This window comes from Vicugna pacos, chromosome 25 (assembly GCF_048564905.1).
Source record: "Vicugna pacos chromosome 25, VicPac4, whole genome shotgun sequence".
Lineage (NCBI taxonomy): Eukaryota > Metazoa > Chordata > Mammalia > Artiodactyla > Camelidae > Vicugna > Vicugna pacos.
In genome coordinates this window covers 37,515,080-37,531,689 of record NC_133011.1, presented here as the reverse complement: position 1 = coordinate 37,531,689, position 16,610 = coordinate 37,515,080, and the positions used below count along the sequence as shown (strand labels likewise).

Here is a 16,610-nt window from a genome sequence, read left to right as displayed (position 1 = left end):
TTGCATTTCTCTAATAATTAGCAATGATGAGCATCTTTTCATGTGCCTGTTGGCCATCTGTATGTCTTTTTTGCCTTGAACCATTTGAAAGCAAGTTGAAGATAACAGTGTGCGCCTTTACTTACAAACACTTCAGTGTTCATTTCTTAAGACCAAGGGCATCCTCTTAGACAGTCACAGAGTAATTATCAGAACCAGGAATTTGATGCTGATAGACTGCTCTTGTCTCGTCCACAGTCCTGTTCTTGCTTCGTCTCAGCAGCATCCAGTATAGCAGCTGCCCCTGCCCCCTCCTCCCCACTCCCACCCAGAATTCCACCCAGCCTGACACAGGACGTTCTGTTTTCACATTTTTGACTGAAAAAACTAGAGCCGCACTCTGGAAACGTAGTGTGTGCTAAGGGTGGCTTTTCACTCGAGGGAGGAAGATGAGCAGTAAATGTCGGCCTCACAGCACACCATTTGGAAATAGTACTAAATTGTACGTCTCGGTTCTCATTTCTGCTCCTAACATGTGGACTAATGACTGTTACTTGTTGCCACCTTCATCCTGACCCATCCTTTCCCTGGGCCCACACCTGGAGTCTTTACCTTCCTTGATGGGACCCTGTGCATCTGCAGTTAAATTTTGCGTGTCCTGTGTCTTTTCTGTCGCACGTTGTCATTGCTGCACGTTACAGGCTTGTACACCCCTTGTTTTGACTTCACTTTGACCTGTCTGCTGTTGCCCTCCCCGTCCTGCACTTGTTCAAGGCTTCTCTGTTTTTCTGTGCTGGGTGCTCCTGGAGGGCTGGGCATGTCTTGTTCATCCAGCAAGTGCCTGATATAGAGAGAGCTGACTGTCAAATGACTTTCCAGTACGTGAAAGAGGGAGTGAGTGAACAAACATAGGGGCCTTGCAGCCTGTGTGTTCAGGTATCCTCATCAGCAGTTTTTTATGTTAAGATAATTTATTTAAGGTGTGCACTTAAGGTCTGTGTCTTTGCTGATGATTTGGGAAATTGCTCATAAAGCTCTTTCACGAATCAAGATCTGCTCGTTTTCTGCCATTTTTTCTTTGTGGTTGAGTGTTAGACGTTCACAAGAATCTTGAATTATTTATTGGTCTTTGTTTTTTGTCTTGTTTCATTTTGTTTGTTTTGTCATTTGTAAAGGTATCTGTACCTTTACTTGTCTGGCTTTGTGGAGCTGGGAGACTCTTTGTGCCTTGCTAAAAGTTTCTGTGTCTACTGCTAATCTTTGCTAAAAGGGAAAATTGCATTTTGAAATATTAGTATGTTTTTTAAAGCGTCAATGGTAGTAAGAAATAAAGCATGCCAATAGTCAAATAAAAGCATTGCGATTTTGTATTTGTTTTTATAGATATGCCTTAAAGTGTAACGTAAGTTTTCTTTTGTACTGAAATAACGTTTCTCTTTCTCTCTTTTCCCCTCCTGCCTCTTTATAAAGGAAGCAGTCACTGTCAACCTAAGGTTAAGAAAGCTAGGCGCTTCCTCCCTTTGGTCTTCTGTTCCCGTGAGCCTCCCTCTGCGGGTACTGCACTTGGCCTTGCACAGACCCTCTCATAACCACGGCGCCCTGGGAGCGGTCTAACCAGACGCTTGTAGATTGTCCTGAGCCGAGCGTGTCTCTCCCGGGGTCTGCGCAGTGCTGTCCGCTGCCCAGCAGGGTACCGTGGGCCGGGGCTGCTCTCCTGATGCAAGGCTCTTCGTTTGCCTGTTTGCTGGTTTTTAAATGCATGACAGGGCGAGGAGTCGCTTACTGGTTTCACTCGTGGGGTCTTAGTATGTTACCGCAGGGGCTGGCGGGCACCACATCTTTGCTTCTTGGGTTTCCTAATACAGCATGCACCCGAGTGAAGGAGGATGGTCGGCGTGAGCCTGGGGTCTGCTTTTCATGCGTTGGGGGCAGATATTCAGGAATGCAGCAAACAGAGGCAGCCAGGCCCCGTGGAGAGTTTTCTCGGAAAGGAAAGACTGTTCGTAATAACTGAAATGATCATTTCTGCAAAAACTGTATACGTGTAACTGGAAACATGTCAGCAGAACTTCAGGTGCCTGGGTCCTCACAGCTTGTGTGCGGGGCCGGCCTCCACCGCCTGGAGCAGCTATAATCCCGGCGGCTCCCTGGAGGAGCCGTGCTGCAGGCTGTTCCTGGTTGTTGTTTGGTGTACACGCTAATGACCAGTGGTTTTCATTTCTGTCTAAGAGGATACAGATTCCCTTTCAGGAAAGCAGTTTTTCTTTAACATTTAATTGTGAGAGGCAGATTAATTTTGCTTAGTGCAGCAGAAACCAGCTTAAACTCTACAGCACAGCTGTGAACTTGGGACAACGTGTGGACAACTCAAAAACTCGCATAATACCCTTAAGTCAAGTCAACATGCTTACTCCTGTGATCGTTCTGTTAACTTTTGAACTGGACTTGGTGGGGGGTTAACTTTTGTGTTTTCCTTAGACGTTAATTTACTTGTCATTTTAATAGTATGTTTCCCTCTCTCCCCCCCCTTTCCTCTCTTCCTTCCCTCCTCCTCCCCTCCTTTCTTTGCATGCTACCTGGATCTTCAGATGAAATTAGTGGGGACGGTAATATTTATTTTCACATTTGTGTTACTAATATGAGATGATTATGTACAGATAGAAATATCATTTGGTATTTAATGAAGGGCAAAATGTGGCTTTGATCCAACAAAACAAGTATGAAAAAGTAACGATGCGAGTGAACCAGTGATCTCTTCAGAGCTGTTTGGGGCTCTCCCATGGGAAGAGTAGCTGTTGGTTTGTCACAGAGAAGTGGTGAATTCAGGTTGTGTAGCTTCATAGTGAATTTTAGAGATTTCATTAAAACTTCAGAGGTGAAGAAGAATTGTCAGAATGGTGTTGTTCAGCAGTAATACACACACTCTTTCCCACTTAGATGTTTAGGCTATTTTAGTTTGGGCGTGAGGTAGTGGAAAGGGAAGAGGAAAGGGATTTTTAAGAGTCACACAGACAGATAAGTAGAGAAATATCAGCAGTAGAGACGATGAGTATTTTCAACCAGCTGAGGGTAGCACTTAGTAAACTAGAACTTTGTCCCGTTGAGAGTCTTACGTTTCCTTTCCTTTGTGTGCTGCCTGCATGAAGCTTTGTGCTCTTTATAGAAAGGAGTAAGATTTTATTAACTAAAATTCAGGGGGGTTTGCATTTTTCCTCAGGGTTGAATGAATGGGTACTTTCACTGACGGTTTCGTCTTTGTTCATTTTGTGTCGGGTTGATAACCTGAGCTAATAGCAGGGCACTTGCGGAGAAGGGGCTTAAGTAAATGCAGCTTTGGAAGGTGCATCTTCTTCATGGGCCTGAGAGCCAGAGCATGGAGCTTTGTTTCCAGGCCAACTCCTCAGTCGCGACTGGTTAGCAGGGACTATTCGGGGGAGCCCCCATGTGCGTGCACTGAGCGGTGTGATTCCCTGTGCTGGTCTCGCTATGCTGTGGGTGAGGAGCCTGGTGCTCAGAGGGCTGAGAGGCGGGCTGGTCCATGGCTGCGAGGTGAGTGCCCCAGGCCCAGGCTCCAGCCCGCCGCATCCTGCCATCAGCTGGCCGCGTGGGTGGCCTTGAGAGAGCACTGAGAGCACTTCGTCTCCCATGTCTTCATCTGTGAAAGGTCTTGGTGGCTGTTGTGAGGATTACTGTGAAGGCATAGAAATTTAAACAAATGCATATAAACAAGTGGTTATTACCACACTGTTTACCTAAAGGAAACATTTTTGTGCGTTTTCCCCACATTTGAATTTCCCAATACTGTGAATGAGGGCCAGTATTCTTAACCCCATTTTACAGGGGACTAGGCTGAGCCTTAAGGGTTTAATCTCTTAGTCTAAGTCGGGGACCCACCACCTAAGGCTCTTGGGCCAAATACGGCCCATACCTGTTTCTGTTTCTCCTTGAGCTGAGAATGATTACTGCATTATTTAATGGTGGAGGGGAAATTAGAACAGTATCTGTGGCATCAGAACTTTGTGAAATTCAGATTTCAGTCTCCGTCAGTAAAGTTTTATGGAACATGGTCACACCGCTCATTCATGACACGTCTGCTCGCCCTGTGACTTGAACAACAGAGCTGAGTGGCTGCATTGGAGACTTTGTGACCAGCAGGATCTGAAACACTCACGGGCCGTTTACAGAAAAAGGTGTAGGTCATAGAGCCAGTTAACCCCTCAGCAAAGTGGAGCCTTCCTGGCTTCGCCACCTCTCAGGTTGCTGATGCATCCAGGCCTCCAGGTTGCTTAAGAAGCTGTGAAGAGGGTTGGTCCCACTGAATTGCCTAAGTCATCCAGTCTCGGTAAGGATGCTGCTTTGCGCAGCCATGACCTTCAGACCTCCTGAGGGCAGCAGGATGGCCAGTCAGGAGCAGCTGTCGGAACTGCAGGGGTCAGGCCGAGGCAGGGGCACCAGTGCCCCCTAGGCAAGTGCAGGAGGTGTGGTGACAGAGTCACAGCGTCGCCCGGTCCTCTGTCCTGCAGGCAGGTCAGCCGGTGTTGGCATCTGGGAAGCGTGTGCGCCCAGAGGCTCTCGTGCAGGCCCTTTATTTACAGCCAGAGGGCAACGCCCGCTGTCCGCTGACCCGTCCCTCTGCGACCCTGCACTGACCCCACCAGTGACTCCAGGGCACCAGACTCTTTATGACAGAGCTCGACAGGCGTGCGTGTCGCTGTTTCCAGCGCTGACTCCCTCAGTGCCTGTCGCTGCGCGTTAGAGCACCAGCCTGCTCTTTTCTCTCCTCGCTCCTGAGCTGCCGGTTTCTGTCCTTCTGACGTGCCTTCCTGTCGTGTTTATCTTAGCACGCATTGTGATACCAGACCTTTCAAACTGTAATGTTACTAGGGTTTTAGAAGTCTGCATTTTTCAAAATGTTTCAGATATTTAACTCTCAGGACAGGTCTCCTGAAATTACCTCCCAGGTGTGCAGCCCAGATCAGCCTTACTGGGAGCATCCCTGGCACAGAACGGCGCCCACGCTGGGGCTGAGGTCCCAGAATACCCTCAGGGAGACGTTCATAGTTTCGAAGCATAGGGCGCCTGGGCTCACAAAGGAAGTCCCTGTAAATGCTGTGGAAGATGACGAAGAAGGAGGCGTGCTCTGCTCCAGCTACTCGGCTCCGGGACCCGGAGACACTCTCACTCATGCCTCAGTGTCCTGCCCGGGAGGCGGGGATGACGGTCACAGACGTCCCTGGGGATGAAGTGGCGACGCGTGATTGTGTCAGACGGTGTCTCCGTTAGCTGTCCTCACCGTCGGATGTGTTCCTTTATTTGTGCCCACATCTTTGAGCCTGTTTCCTTTTCCTTCGTATTTTCCTTCTCTTACGCCATTATTTTGGGGGCCCAGGAGGTTTCAGGCTGGACTTCAGTATTTTAGGGGCCTTTGAGTTTGTAAAAGTACCTCTAGTGTCAGAGTCTTACCATCCCATAACCCTAAAAACCAGGAGAAAATAGAAAATAGAGCACAATCAAGATTAAGAATTCTCAGAGAAATGTGCAGTGAAACCTTCGTAGGTCCACGTGCCTTCAGCAGCGCTGACCCTGCTCCTCCAGCACCACCTCCTCAGGGGAAAAGCTGTGAAAATTCTCTGTTCGTGAGACATCAGTGCACGAATCTGCATCCCATGTGTCTCCCCGAGTGGCTCCGAGGTAGTCCGGATAATCCCCAAAGTTTTTATGCGAATTCGCATAGCACCAAAAGAAAAAAAACTGCAGGCTCTTCCTCGTGATGGTATGGATTAACTGGAGTGCACGTAGCTTGGTTTCTCCCGAGTCAGTTTTGTGTGCTCGCCTGATGTGTGAGCCATTTTCTTTTTGCTTCCTGAGCGTTGTTTCAGAGGCTGGTGTCTCCTTGCGGGTTTTATGAAGAGAGGCAGCCTGGAAGCCGCCCCCGGCAAACCAGGAAACCCAGCGCCCATCTCTTGGTCACCTGTAGCAGGCAGGGCCGAGCCACCACTCTTCCTGCATCTCCGTCATCCTCAAGACAGCCTCCAAGGCAGACACACTCTCCTTTCACTGGAGGGCACCACCGAGGCCCGGACAGGTGAAGCCACTGCCCCCAGGGAAAGGGCGCCCGGACTCTGCCCGGTGCGCGCCTCTGCCCTGGCCCGGCTTCTTTGTTCGTGGGGACACGTGGCCCCTTGCTGCTCCTCTTTGGTCAGCGCCTTCCCTGTCCTGGCCCCGTTTTGGATGCTGAGAATGTGGCGGTGGAGGAGATGCCCGGGTCCCCCTGCCGCAGGGCTGCGCTCTGGAGGGGCTGGCAGTGGACAGGAGCCATGGGACTTGCGGGCGGCTGGCAGTGCTGGGCTCTGAGGGGAGTCCTCAGGCGTCGTGGTGGAGAGTGACAGGGGTGAGGAGGTGTCTCTGAGCAGGGGGCACTCTGGGAGGAGCCGCATGAGCTTCAGCGCTGGGCGCGCCCCCAGGAGGATGGCTCTGCTCTGCCGCCCACCGCCTCTGCCCAGACGCTGCAGCACCGATGGGCCAGCCATGTCTCCTTAGCAGAGCTTGGGGCCAGGTGCAGGGTGTCGAAGGTTCTGAAGGGTTCTGGTCATGGGCCGCTGGGGGCTGGGAAGCAGAGGCAGGGGTTCTGGGCAGCTTTACTGCCTGCGTCCTGCTGCCTCAGTCAGCGGTGTGTTCTGCTTCCCAGGGCGTGTGCTTTGTTTGAAAGGAGGCCATGAGGGTAGGGGTGTTGTTGGCAGGAATGCAGCCTTAGTTGCATGAGCTTCCTGACGGGGTGGCAGGAAGTGGGGCCCGTTAAACTTTAGAATAGCGCACGAGCGGCCCTGTGTCCGTCTGTGTAACCAGTGTGGCATCCCACGTCTCAGCTGTGAGCAGGGCCCTCACGTAGTCCTGCCTCGTACACCTGCCTTGCAGCCTTCTGTCCCCAGGTTTCGTTTCACAGACTTTCATTCACAAAAGCAAGGCTCCAGACCTCAAACACGCCATGTTCACCTCTCAGTGTCCACTGAGAACAGGATGAGAGGCAGAAAGGAATGTAAGACTGTGAGGCGTGGGGCAAAGATTCCCCTTTAATCCTGTATGTAGCATTACTTAGAAACATGAAAGAGTAATATGAATTACCCCCCTGTGCTGCAAGACTTAGGAACAGTTTTCCTTTGCTAAGTGTCTTAAGGAGAACTGATTCACTGATTTCATATTCCACCAGCTGAATTTTTTTTCACCTTAATCACTTTTAATGATGATTACAAATTAAGAGATGAATTCTTCCAGTTGCTCTTAGATTGTGTCATCACCACAGCAGTCTGGAACAGTTGATACCCTAGTGACTGTAAGCTATGTATATTCTCTGTTTTCATTTGTTTTAATACCTGAATGAAGTAATAATGGCAGCACAGAAAAAGGAACTTTCAGTTCTTTAGCTTTTAGTTTCTCTGGGGTTAAAATTTCGAGATGATCTCTCTTCAGATGATAACTCAGGAATTACTGCCCCTCTTTCCTGGCCCAGCAGCTGAGAGCCTCGTGCGCAGAGCAGCTGGAAGCTTTCCTCTTCCAGAAACCTGTGTGGTTATTCAGCGTAATTGTGATCAGAGTGAGTGGTGCTTCTCCTCCAAAGGGCCCCCCATTCTTTACGTTGCTGCATTGCTGAAAGGGGTTAGTGGACACATTGGAACTCCTTGACATTACCTCCAAAAAGAACTCATCTTAGTATGCTGTCTGTTCCCATTTTGTTCTTTCTCATACATCTCTCACCCTTTTGCAGTGCACACCGTTCAGATGTCTAAGGGAAGAGTTAGGAGAGAGGAACCCCTGGGATGCTTTCATCCTGAATGAATGAAACAAGTTGCCCAGTGACTGTCCTCAGAGGTCAGGCTGCCACCTTGTCCTCTAAAGCAGAACCTGCAGACAGTGCAGTGAAGGCTGATTCTGAACGAGATCTGAGCTGCGCTCTGGGGGTGCTGGTCCCGTTTGGAGAAATCCCAGTACACAGCACTGGTTTTAAATGTGTTCGGTGTGGCTGAGGGAGAGTTTCACAGGCAGTATGGCTTGGCGGATTTGGATCATATGTGTGGTTGTTTCATGTCTCTGTTTCTCACAGGGGCTTTCTGTGTTAGCTGTTTGCTCTCTGAGAACAAGTCTGTGTATTATAACATAGTGGACCATGATGTCACTTTTATTTCCATAAGTGACTCATGTGTGGGTGAAAATTGAGTATTAGTGTTTTAAGAATATGTCAGCGTAGCAGGGGATTTAGGCAGATCGTTTTGCATTTTAAAATTTTGTTACAGGCCAGGAGGTCAGATATTTAACCTCTTCCAACACGTGTTTCCTCTCCTGTAGAAACCGACGACTATGCTGAGATCATAGACGAAGAGGACACTTACACCATGCCCTCCAGTGAGTCGCATCCCCTCGTCTTGTTCTTGTTCAGAGTTGACAGATGTTTAACTTTTTAAATGTCTCACGTTTAAAAGTTTTAGATGCTTATTGTCCTGTTAGAACCGTTTTTAATACCTTATTGCCTGCGTGACAGAAAGTCTTTTCAGCCTTTAGAACTCCGTGTGGTGTGTGCCCGCTGTCGGGTCAGAGCCCAAAACTCAAATGTCTGCAATAAGTCCGCTTAGCTACAGGATTCTTGAAATCCTGTTTTCTGGCTCCATGATAATGTAGCCTTTCTTAATTAGAGTGTTTCCTCTTTGTAGAAAATTAGTATTATTTGAAGTTAATTATATGCGCACACACATCTACCATTCTTCGAATACACACATTTAATGAATTACATTTCCCCTTTGAAGTTTTGTTTTTTATTACGCTTGACCAAGCAGCCCCAGAGGGCTTCCAGCACCAGCCCGCACCGTGCCAGGCAGGTCGCGCAGGGCCAGGCGGGCTCCCTGGGACCTCCCAGCACCCCGCCATGTCAGCGCCCCGCTTCTCTCTGCCACGTGGCCTATTGAGGAGGACAGTCTGGAAGCCCCACTGAGGGGCTGGAGACGCCCTTGAAATTTCACTCACATTTAAAACAAAAAAGTTACACCCACCTCTTAAAGAGGCCCAATTAGGAGTTCACCTTACAGCCTTGGAGGCCTTCATAATTCAACGTCTGATGTCCTCGCTTCACTAGAGCTCTACGTACTTGTGAAGTAAGTGTTTCAGGTGCTCTACCCTGTTGTGTAGATATCTGAGAAGAAGTTGTCAGTAGATTTACTGTGTACGTTGAGGAGATGTCAAAATGAAGAGTAATAATCTACCCCTCTCAGGCTGCGTTATCCTGGGGACCCCCTGGGTCTCCGAAATCAGGAGCCCCCCGGTAGTGATTTGAAACAGAGGCCAGAGCTGAAACTGAAAGTGTGTTCATTTTGACTTGCAGTAGCAATGTAGAAAAATGTTTAAATTTAAGTTTAAATTCTTGGTTAGCCTGTCAGTCATTTGTGCATTCCTGCAGAGTTTCCACGTTTTCATTCCTGTTTATTCTTAGTTGAGTAGTAATTGTCCAACATGTCTAACTTTTATCCAAACCCCACAAAATGCGTCACACTAAATAGGGCTAGGAATATCCCTGTGACCAGGAGCTCGTGGGATGGAAATGTAGAGCTTTGTTCATACACATTGAGTTAGCTTGAGGACGTCATTGTGTTTAGTCCTCTTGTTACACCCGTGTTCGTGGTTGAAATGTTTAACACAGTAAATATTGAAATGTACTCTCCGAGTTTGTTGTTGTTAACCTCATTGCTATTAGTTATTTCTAAGCAAGGTCTTCAATTTTTCTCTCTCTGAATTGCAATGCAGAAAGCTATGGAATAGATGAAGGTAACAGGATTCCTTTAAAATAACTGCGTTTGCTTGCAATTGCAACCTGTGGAATGATACGGGATGTTTCCGTTTTCGGTTAACTTTTATTTTTAAACTGTTTTTCATTGGTTTACTCATTGCTGTTAAATCGATGGAACTAGTAGCTAAAGTGATTTTAAAGAGGAAGATAATCATTTAAAATTTGGGTTGAATTTTCTGTATATTTATAACTTGACAAACCAGGGAGACATTTTTTAAATGTTTGGCTGTTGTTTTACTCCCTTGGTGACGACACTAACAGAATATGCACAGTGTGCATTTCCTGACTGGGAGAAATAAAAACGCCAAGTGGCTAATTGGACTCAGATCAGTCTGCTAGGTTAGCACCTCCTTAGCTAACCTTAGCACCTCCTAAATAGTGGGTTTGTGTGAATCATCACAATTTAACACATTACTTTGAGGCAGATGCTCTCAAAAATACAAAATAGGGGTAATTTACTGTGTGATATGTTCAACCTTGATTCCACGTCCTCTAATTTTGAAATTACCTTTTAGAAGCTGCCTCTTTAAACTCTTTTAGCTCCATGAATAATATAGATAGGATTATAATACAGTGGAAAACTCTTAAACTTTTAAAACATGAAGTTGCTCATGACACAATTTTTCTTGCCTCCATATTTATAAAGTTTAATTACTTGTAAAATAATTGCTTTAAATAGCTTTTTTAGCCTTCATATATTAATAACTGAACTAACAGCACATAGTAACTAAGCACATGATTAATTAAGCACATGTAAACTTGGAGCAGTTGTTTAGAAAACTATCAAAATAGATACCAACTAAATCAGACATTCAGAAATATGAAAAAAATCTACTTTGTGTAAAACTCATTGTTTTGGTAGTTGAACCAATGCCATAAAAGTTACATAAATTCCTTTTAAAATGCTGTTTAAGAGAATTCCACTCTATTTAAAGTATCTTCATAGAATGATGTGTCATCGATGGAATTTTACTCATGGATGATGAAATGAAATGTGTCAAGTGTTTTCCACATTGGGAATGTTGCACTTAGGTGTTTCCTGGTGTATGTCTCGTGTTTTGCAGCCAGGGACTATGAGATTCAGAGAGAAAGAATAGAACTCGGACGGTGTATCGGAGAGGGCCAGTTCGGAGACGTGCACCAGGGCGCTTACACGAGCCCGGTAAGTGCTGCAGGACAGCCAGCCACCCGGGCTGCCTTTGACCACTGACAGCCACATTGCTTCTTGTTTGTCTTCACGAGTCCTTAGTGCTTCAGGGCGTTCACAGCTGCCCTTTGTAGCGCTTATCGTATATGTCAACTCACTTGCTATGTTCAAAAACCCCAAAATGGCAAAATTAGCTGCTGGAGAGCTGGGTCTGTCTTTTCTTCATTTTACTCTTTCATTCAGTGTCGGTCATCAGTAACAGATTCTGCGGATGATTGTCCATCAGGTGGAATCGACAGATGGATGACCAGAGTCAGGAGTGGTTAGGCACTGTTCCCACTGACCCGTCTTCTCAAGAAAAGAACATTAATTTGCATCAAATTGCCCTCCAAAAGAGATCAGTGAATTTTAAAAATTATTTATTTAGTAATAGTTTTATTGAGATACAATTCACATATTATGAAATTCACTCTTTTAAAGTGTACAGTTCAGTGGGGTTTTAGTGTATTCACAGAGTCGTGCGACTGTCACCACAGTCAATTTTAGGACATTTTCTTTACCCCAAAAGAAACCTCGTGTCTTGGTGAGGATGTGGAGAAAAGGGAACCTTTATATACTGTTGATGGGAATGTAAATTGGTGCAGCCACCATGGAAAACAGTATGGAGGTTCTTCTAACTAAAAATAGAACTACCATATGATCCAGCAGTTCCACTCCTGGGTATATATGCAAAGAAGACAAAAACACAAATTCTAAAATGTATGTGCACCCCAGTGTTCACTGCAGCATTATTTATAATAGCCAAGATATGGAAGCAACCTGAATGTCCATCAACAGATGAATGGCAGCATGTAAGTCAGTAAATTTAGAACGCTCCCTCACACCACACACGAAAACATACTCAAAATGGCTCAAAGACTTAACATAAGACAGGACACCATAGAACTCCTAGAAGAGAGCCTAGGCAGAGTGCCCTCTGGCATAACTGGTAGCACTGTCTTCTTGGGGCAGTCCGCCCAGGCAGTAGAAATAACAGTAAGAAACAAGTGGACTCTAAGTTTATAAGCTTATGTACAGCAAAGGAAAGCATAAACAAAACAAAAAGATGACCTGGGGACTGGGAGAAAATATTTGCAAACGGTGCGACTGACAGGAGCTTAACTTCCAGATTCTGCAGGTAGCTCATACATCTCAATACCAAAACATTAACAATCCAATCAAAACACAGGCAGAAGACCCAGACAGACATTTTTCCAGTGAAGACACACAGATGGGCCGGTAGTATGCACACGAAAAGTTGTTCAGTATCACTAATTATCAGAGATATGCAAATCAAAACTATAATGAGGTATTACCTCATACCACTCAGAATGGCTGTCATTAAAAGTCCACAAACAATAAAGCTGGATAAGGTGTGGAGAAAAAGGAAGCTCTTACACTGTTGGTGAGAATGTAAATTGGTGCAGCCACTATGGAAAACAGTTTGGAGGTTCCTTATAAAACTAAAAGTAGAGCTACCATACGATCCAACAAGTCCACTCCTAGACATACATGTGAAAAAGATGAAAACTCTAATTTGACAAGATGAATGCACCCCAGTGTTCACAGCAGCACTATTTACAATAGCCAAGGCATGGATGCAACCTAAATGCCCATCAACAGATGATTGAATAAAGAAGATGTATGGAATATTACTCAGCCATAAAAAAGAATGGAATAATGCCATTTGCAGCAACATGGATGACCTAGAGATTATCATACTAAGTGAAATAAGACAGAAAAAGACAAATATCATAAATCTAAAAAAGTAACACAAATGAACTTATTTACAAAACAGAAATAGATTCACAGATGTAGAAAACAAACCTATATTACCAAAGTGGGGAGAGGGAGTATAAATTAGAAGTTTGAGATTAGCGAATACAAACTACTATATACAGAATAAGCAACACAGTCCTGTATGTAGCACAGGGAACTATATTTAATAGCTTGTAACAACCTGTAATGGAAAAGAATACCTATAATAAAAAACATGTTTTTGTATAACTGAATCACTGTGCTGTACCAGAAACTAACACAACGTTGTAAATGAACTATATTTCAATTTAAAAAAAAAGCACAGGCGAATGGCTAAAGAAGATGTGTATATACATACAATGGAATACTACTCAGCCATAAAAAGAATAAAATTTTGCCATTTACAACATCATGGATGGACCCTGGAGGGTATTCTGTTTAGTGAAATAAGTCAGAGAAAGGCAAATACTGTTATCACTTACATGTGGAATCTAAAGAAGAAAAGAAATGAATTAATGCGACAAAACAGAAACAGACTCATAGATCTAGAAAACAAACTTGTGGTTGTCTGTGGGGAGAGGGGGCCGGGGAGGGGCAAAATCGGGGTGTATGGGATTAAGAGGTACAAACTACTGTGTAAAAATAAGTAACATTAATAAATTTAAATGGAGTATAATCTATAAAAACTTTGAGTCAGTATGTTGTACACCTGAAACTAATACAACAGTGTAATCAGCTATCAGTTAAAGAAAGAAAGGAGAGGGAGAAGCAGCTACGCACCCGCTGGCAGTGCCTTCCCATCCACCCTCTCCCCAGCCCTGGACGGTCCCCTGTTTGCTCTCCGTTTCTGTAGATGTGCTTATCCTGGACGTTTTGTGTAAGTGGAGCCACACACGCTGTGGCTTCTCGTGACGGGTGTCTTTGAGTTAGCGTCCTGTCTCAGGGCTCATGCACGGGTCATCTAGCACTGCCTCCCTTCTTCTTACGGCCCAGTGACGTTCCCTTGCGTGGAGAGACCGCTTCTGTTTTTCGTTTCGTCGGGGTGGTCATTCGGGTTGTTACCGCGTTTTGGCCATCATGAACAACGCTGCTGTGAACGTTCGTGTACAAGCTCTGTGTGTGCAGGTGGTTCTCAGTTCTCTCGAGTGTATGTGTCTAGGAGTGGAGTTGCTGGGTCGTATAGTAAACGTTTATTTAACTTTTTGCCAAATTGCTGAACTTTTTTTGAGAGAAGCTGGACCAGTTTACATTGCTGCTGTGAATTAACTCTTCTAGCAGTTGTGTACTGACTGTCCACCAAGTGACAGCTCGATGGTGGGGACATGCTAATGAGCAGAACGGGCAGTTCCCGCCCTCACAGAACTTCACTTCTGTCTGGGGAGAGGCGAGAGCAAACACACTGAATGTTGAGTGGGGAAGCGGTGCTCTGAGACAGACAAATTCTGGGTGCAGGGAGGCCTGGGCGTGGGGAGGTCCGGACGCTCTTCCTGTGAGGCCGTGAGGCCGTGACGCGGAGCAGAGACCTGGGGGCCATGCGGAGAGGCAGGGTGTCAGCCCAGGCGAAGGGAACTGTTTAGATAGGGCAGTCTGAACAGGGACCCCAGTGCACATTCCTGGGGGAGGGGCATTCCAGGCGGCAGAACACGAGAAGCCACTGGCAGAAGATGCTGAGACAGAAAATGAGTCTGGGGGTGAAGGATTTGGGTGGAAGAGTGGGCCTTTGTTCCACGTGTGATGTGTGATGGGAGATCAAGGAAATCGAGGAACCAAAAATGGTGTCTAGGTTGTTTACCTTGAACAACTGTATGAATACTGTCTCTTTAATGAGATTGAGAAGACTGGAAAGGACGCAGATATGACATCAGGTGAACTAGCCTGGGTCATCTGAAGAAACGGAACCAGTAGGGTGGGCGTGGGTGTGTTGTTTTAAAAAGAGATTTGTGAGGAATTGGCTCACAGGGTTATGGAATCTGGCACGGATAAAATCTATGGTTAGCAGGCTGGGGCCCGGGAGAGCTGATAGTGGGTTAGTTCCACTCAGTCTGGGAGCCAAGATGGCGGGGCTGGAGCTCTAGTCCTGAGGCTGGAGGACGGTGACGCCCCGGCTCACCGGCCGTGAGGCAGGAGGAGTGCCCGCCTGCTCGGGGAGGTCAGCTTTTTGTTTTACTCAGGCTTTCAGCTGAGGATGAAGGCTACCACATCCGGGAGGGCAGCCTGCCTTACCCGGTCTGCTGATTTACGTGTTAATCCATCCAGAAGCACCCAGAAGAGCGCTTGACCAAGTGTCTGGGCACCACGGCCCAGCCAAGTCGACGTGTAAAAATAACCATCGCGGTGGGCGTCAGGGGTTTTGTTTTAGTCACATCAAGCTCCAGAGCTGAGCTGAGACCTTCCTTTTTCTGTCACCAAAGACCCCAGCTCACCCTGTCTCACGACGAGTCCAAATCTCCCCGCCTCCCCGCCCCCGCTGCTCCCACTCCTGTCCAAGCCACCAGCCCGTCACCTGCACCTCGTCCCCATCCTCCGCCCCGGGCCCTTTCTCAGAACCGCAGCTGGTGCTCCTTCCTGGAGGTCAGCCCTGGCCCCCTCTGCCCAAACCCTCTCCCTCAGAGTAAAAGCCGTGTCCTTCTGTTGGTCTCGAAGGGCCCCCGAGGTCCGGCCCCCCCTGCCCTCTGCCCTCATGGCCTCCCGCCCCTGGCCAGCACCTCCTCCCCTCCTGCAGCTCTTGGCTCTCACCCCCTGTCCGCTTCTCTCAGGGAGGCTGCTGCTTGCACCCCCCCCCCCCCGCCGTGAGCGTGTGTGTGTATCCCCACTGGAGAGTCAGCTTGAGTAGAGCGGTGTCGCTGCCCATTTTTGGCTGGTGCATCCTGGGCACCTACCGAGGCAGCAGAAAGGAAAGGTCTGTGGAACAGCTGAGTCCCCTGCAGTTTTACATGCAAGTCCGTTTTTTCCGGGGATTTTAGACAGAGGATTTTGAGTGTTCTAATTCTGTCTGATCCAGAATCCAGAGTTGCAGAATAACTAGCCTTCCCTGAACATGCCTGCTGATTAATACAGAAAATCTCTCTTTCGTGTGTTCCTCTGTCACAGGAGAACCCAGCTTTGGCAGTTGCAATTAAAACGTGTAAAAACTGTACTTCAGACAGCGTGAGAGAGAAATTCCTTCAAGAAGCCTGTAAGTTTCTAGAAATTTCTGTGTAACTCCATTTGTCTGTCTGTCTGTGAAATCCAAACCATCTCTGAAGAAATAAGAAGTAACGTTCCGACTTCTGTGGGCGACTGCACTCGTTACCGTGCAGGTGGTACCTGTCTGTGCAGGCGCAGGGCCGCATTCCCAGCCCGGCCGTCATGCTGGGAGCAGGGGTGGGGTGATTTACTGTCCCTTCCCCGTCGGCGCCTCGTACCTTGAACATCTGTATGCTGGAGCTGGGTGGAGGTAGGGATGCTGCCAGGCCCTGGAGGTGGGGGTGAACAGGGCAGACACAGCCCCCGCAGGACGGAGCCCACAGGCTGTGAGGGGCAGGGACCGCGCCCAGGGCCCCGGTCCCGCCGCAGAGCCGCGTGCCCGAGGGGGCTGCCTTGGAGACCCGTGTGTGACAGGTCCTCTCCTGAATGCAGGCTCCTGGGCCGGGCTCTAGTCCTGTCCCTTGGCCCACGTCAGCGCTCTCCCACCTGCCCTCAAGCCTGGGACGTGCTTCCTGCTAACGTTTCTCGTCCCTCCTCGTCAGCGCACGTGCGGGCAACAGCTTCCTTGGGAGGCTCTGTCACAGGACTGCTCTCTCCCTTCCTGAGCAGTCATAGTCATGATTCAGTGTGCAGTGTTTCAGAGTTATTATTGTCTCTCTGTCTCCCTCTAGA

At 47.5% G+C, this 16,610-nt stretch overlaps 1 protein-coding gene across 15 annotated transcripts in view; it reads left to right on the top strand.

Moving 5' to 3' along the window:
* PTK2 (protein tyrosine kinase 2) overlaps positions 1-16,610 on the top strand; it is a 200,064-nt gene that overhangs the window by 135,799 nt on the left and 47,655 nt on the right. For 12 of the 15 annotated variants that reach the window (XM_072949793.1, XM_072949788.1, XM_072949789.1 and 9 more), the window contains 4 exons: positions 8,320-8,376; positions 9,766-9,786; positions 10,873-10,970; positions 15,843-15,927. In XM_072949793.1, the coding sequence (XP_072805894.1) occupies positions 8,320-8,376; positions 9,766-9,786; positions 10,873-10,970; positions 15,843-15,927 (261 nt within the window). The remainder of the gene's footprint in view (positions 1-8,319; positions 8,377-9,765; positions 9,787-10,872; positions 10,971-15,842; positions 15,928-16,610) is intronic. The other 3 variants (XM_031690420.2, XM_072949787.1, XM_031690414.2) reach the window with 1 other exon arrangement.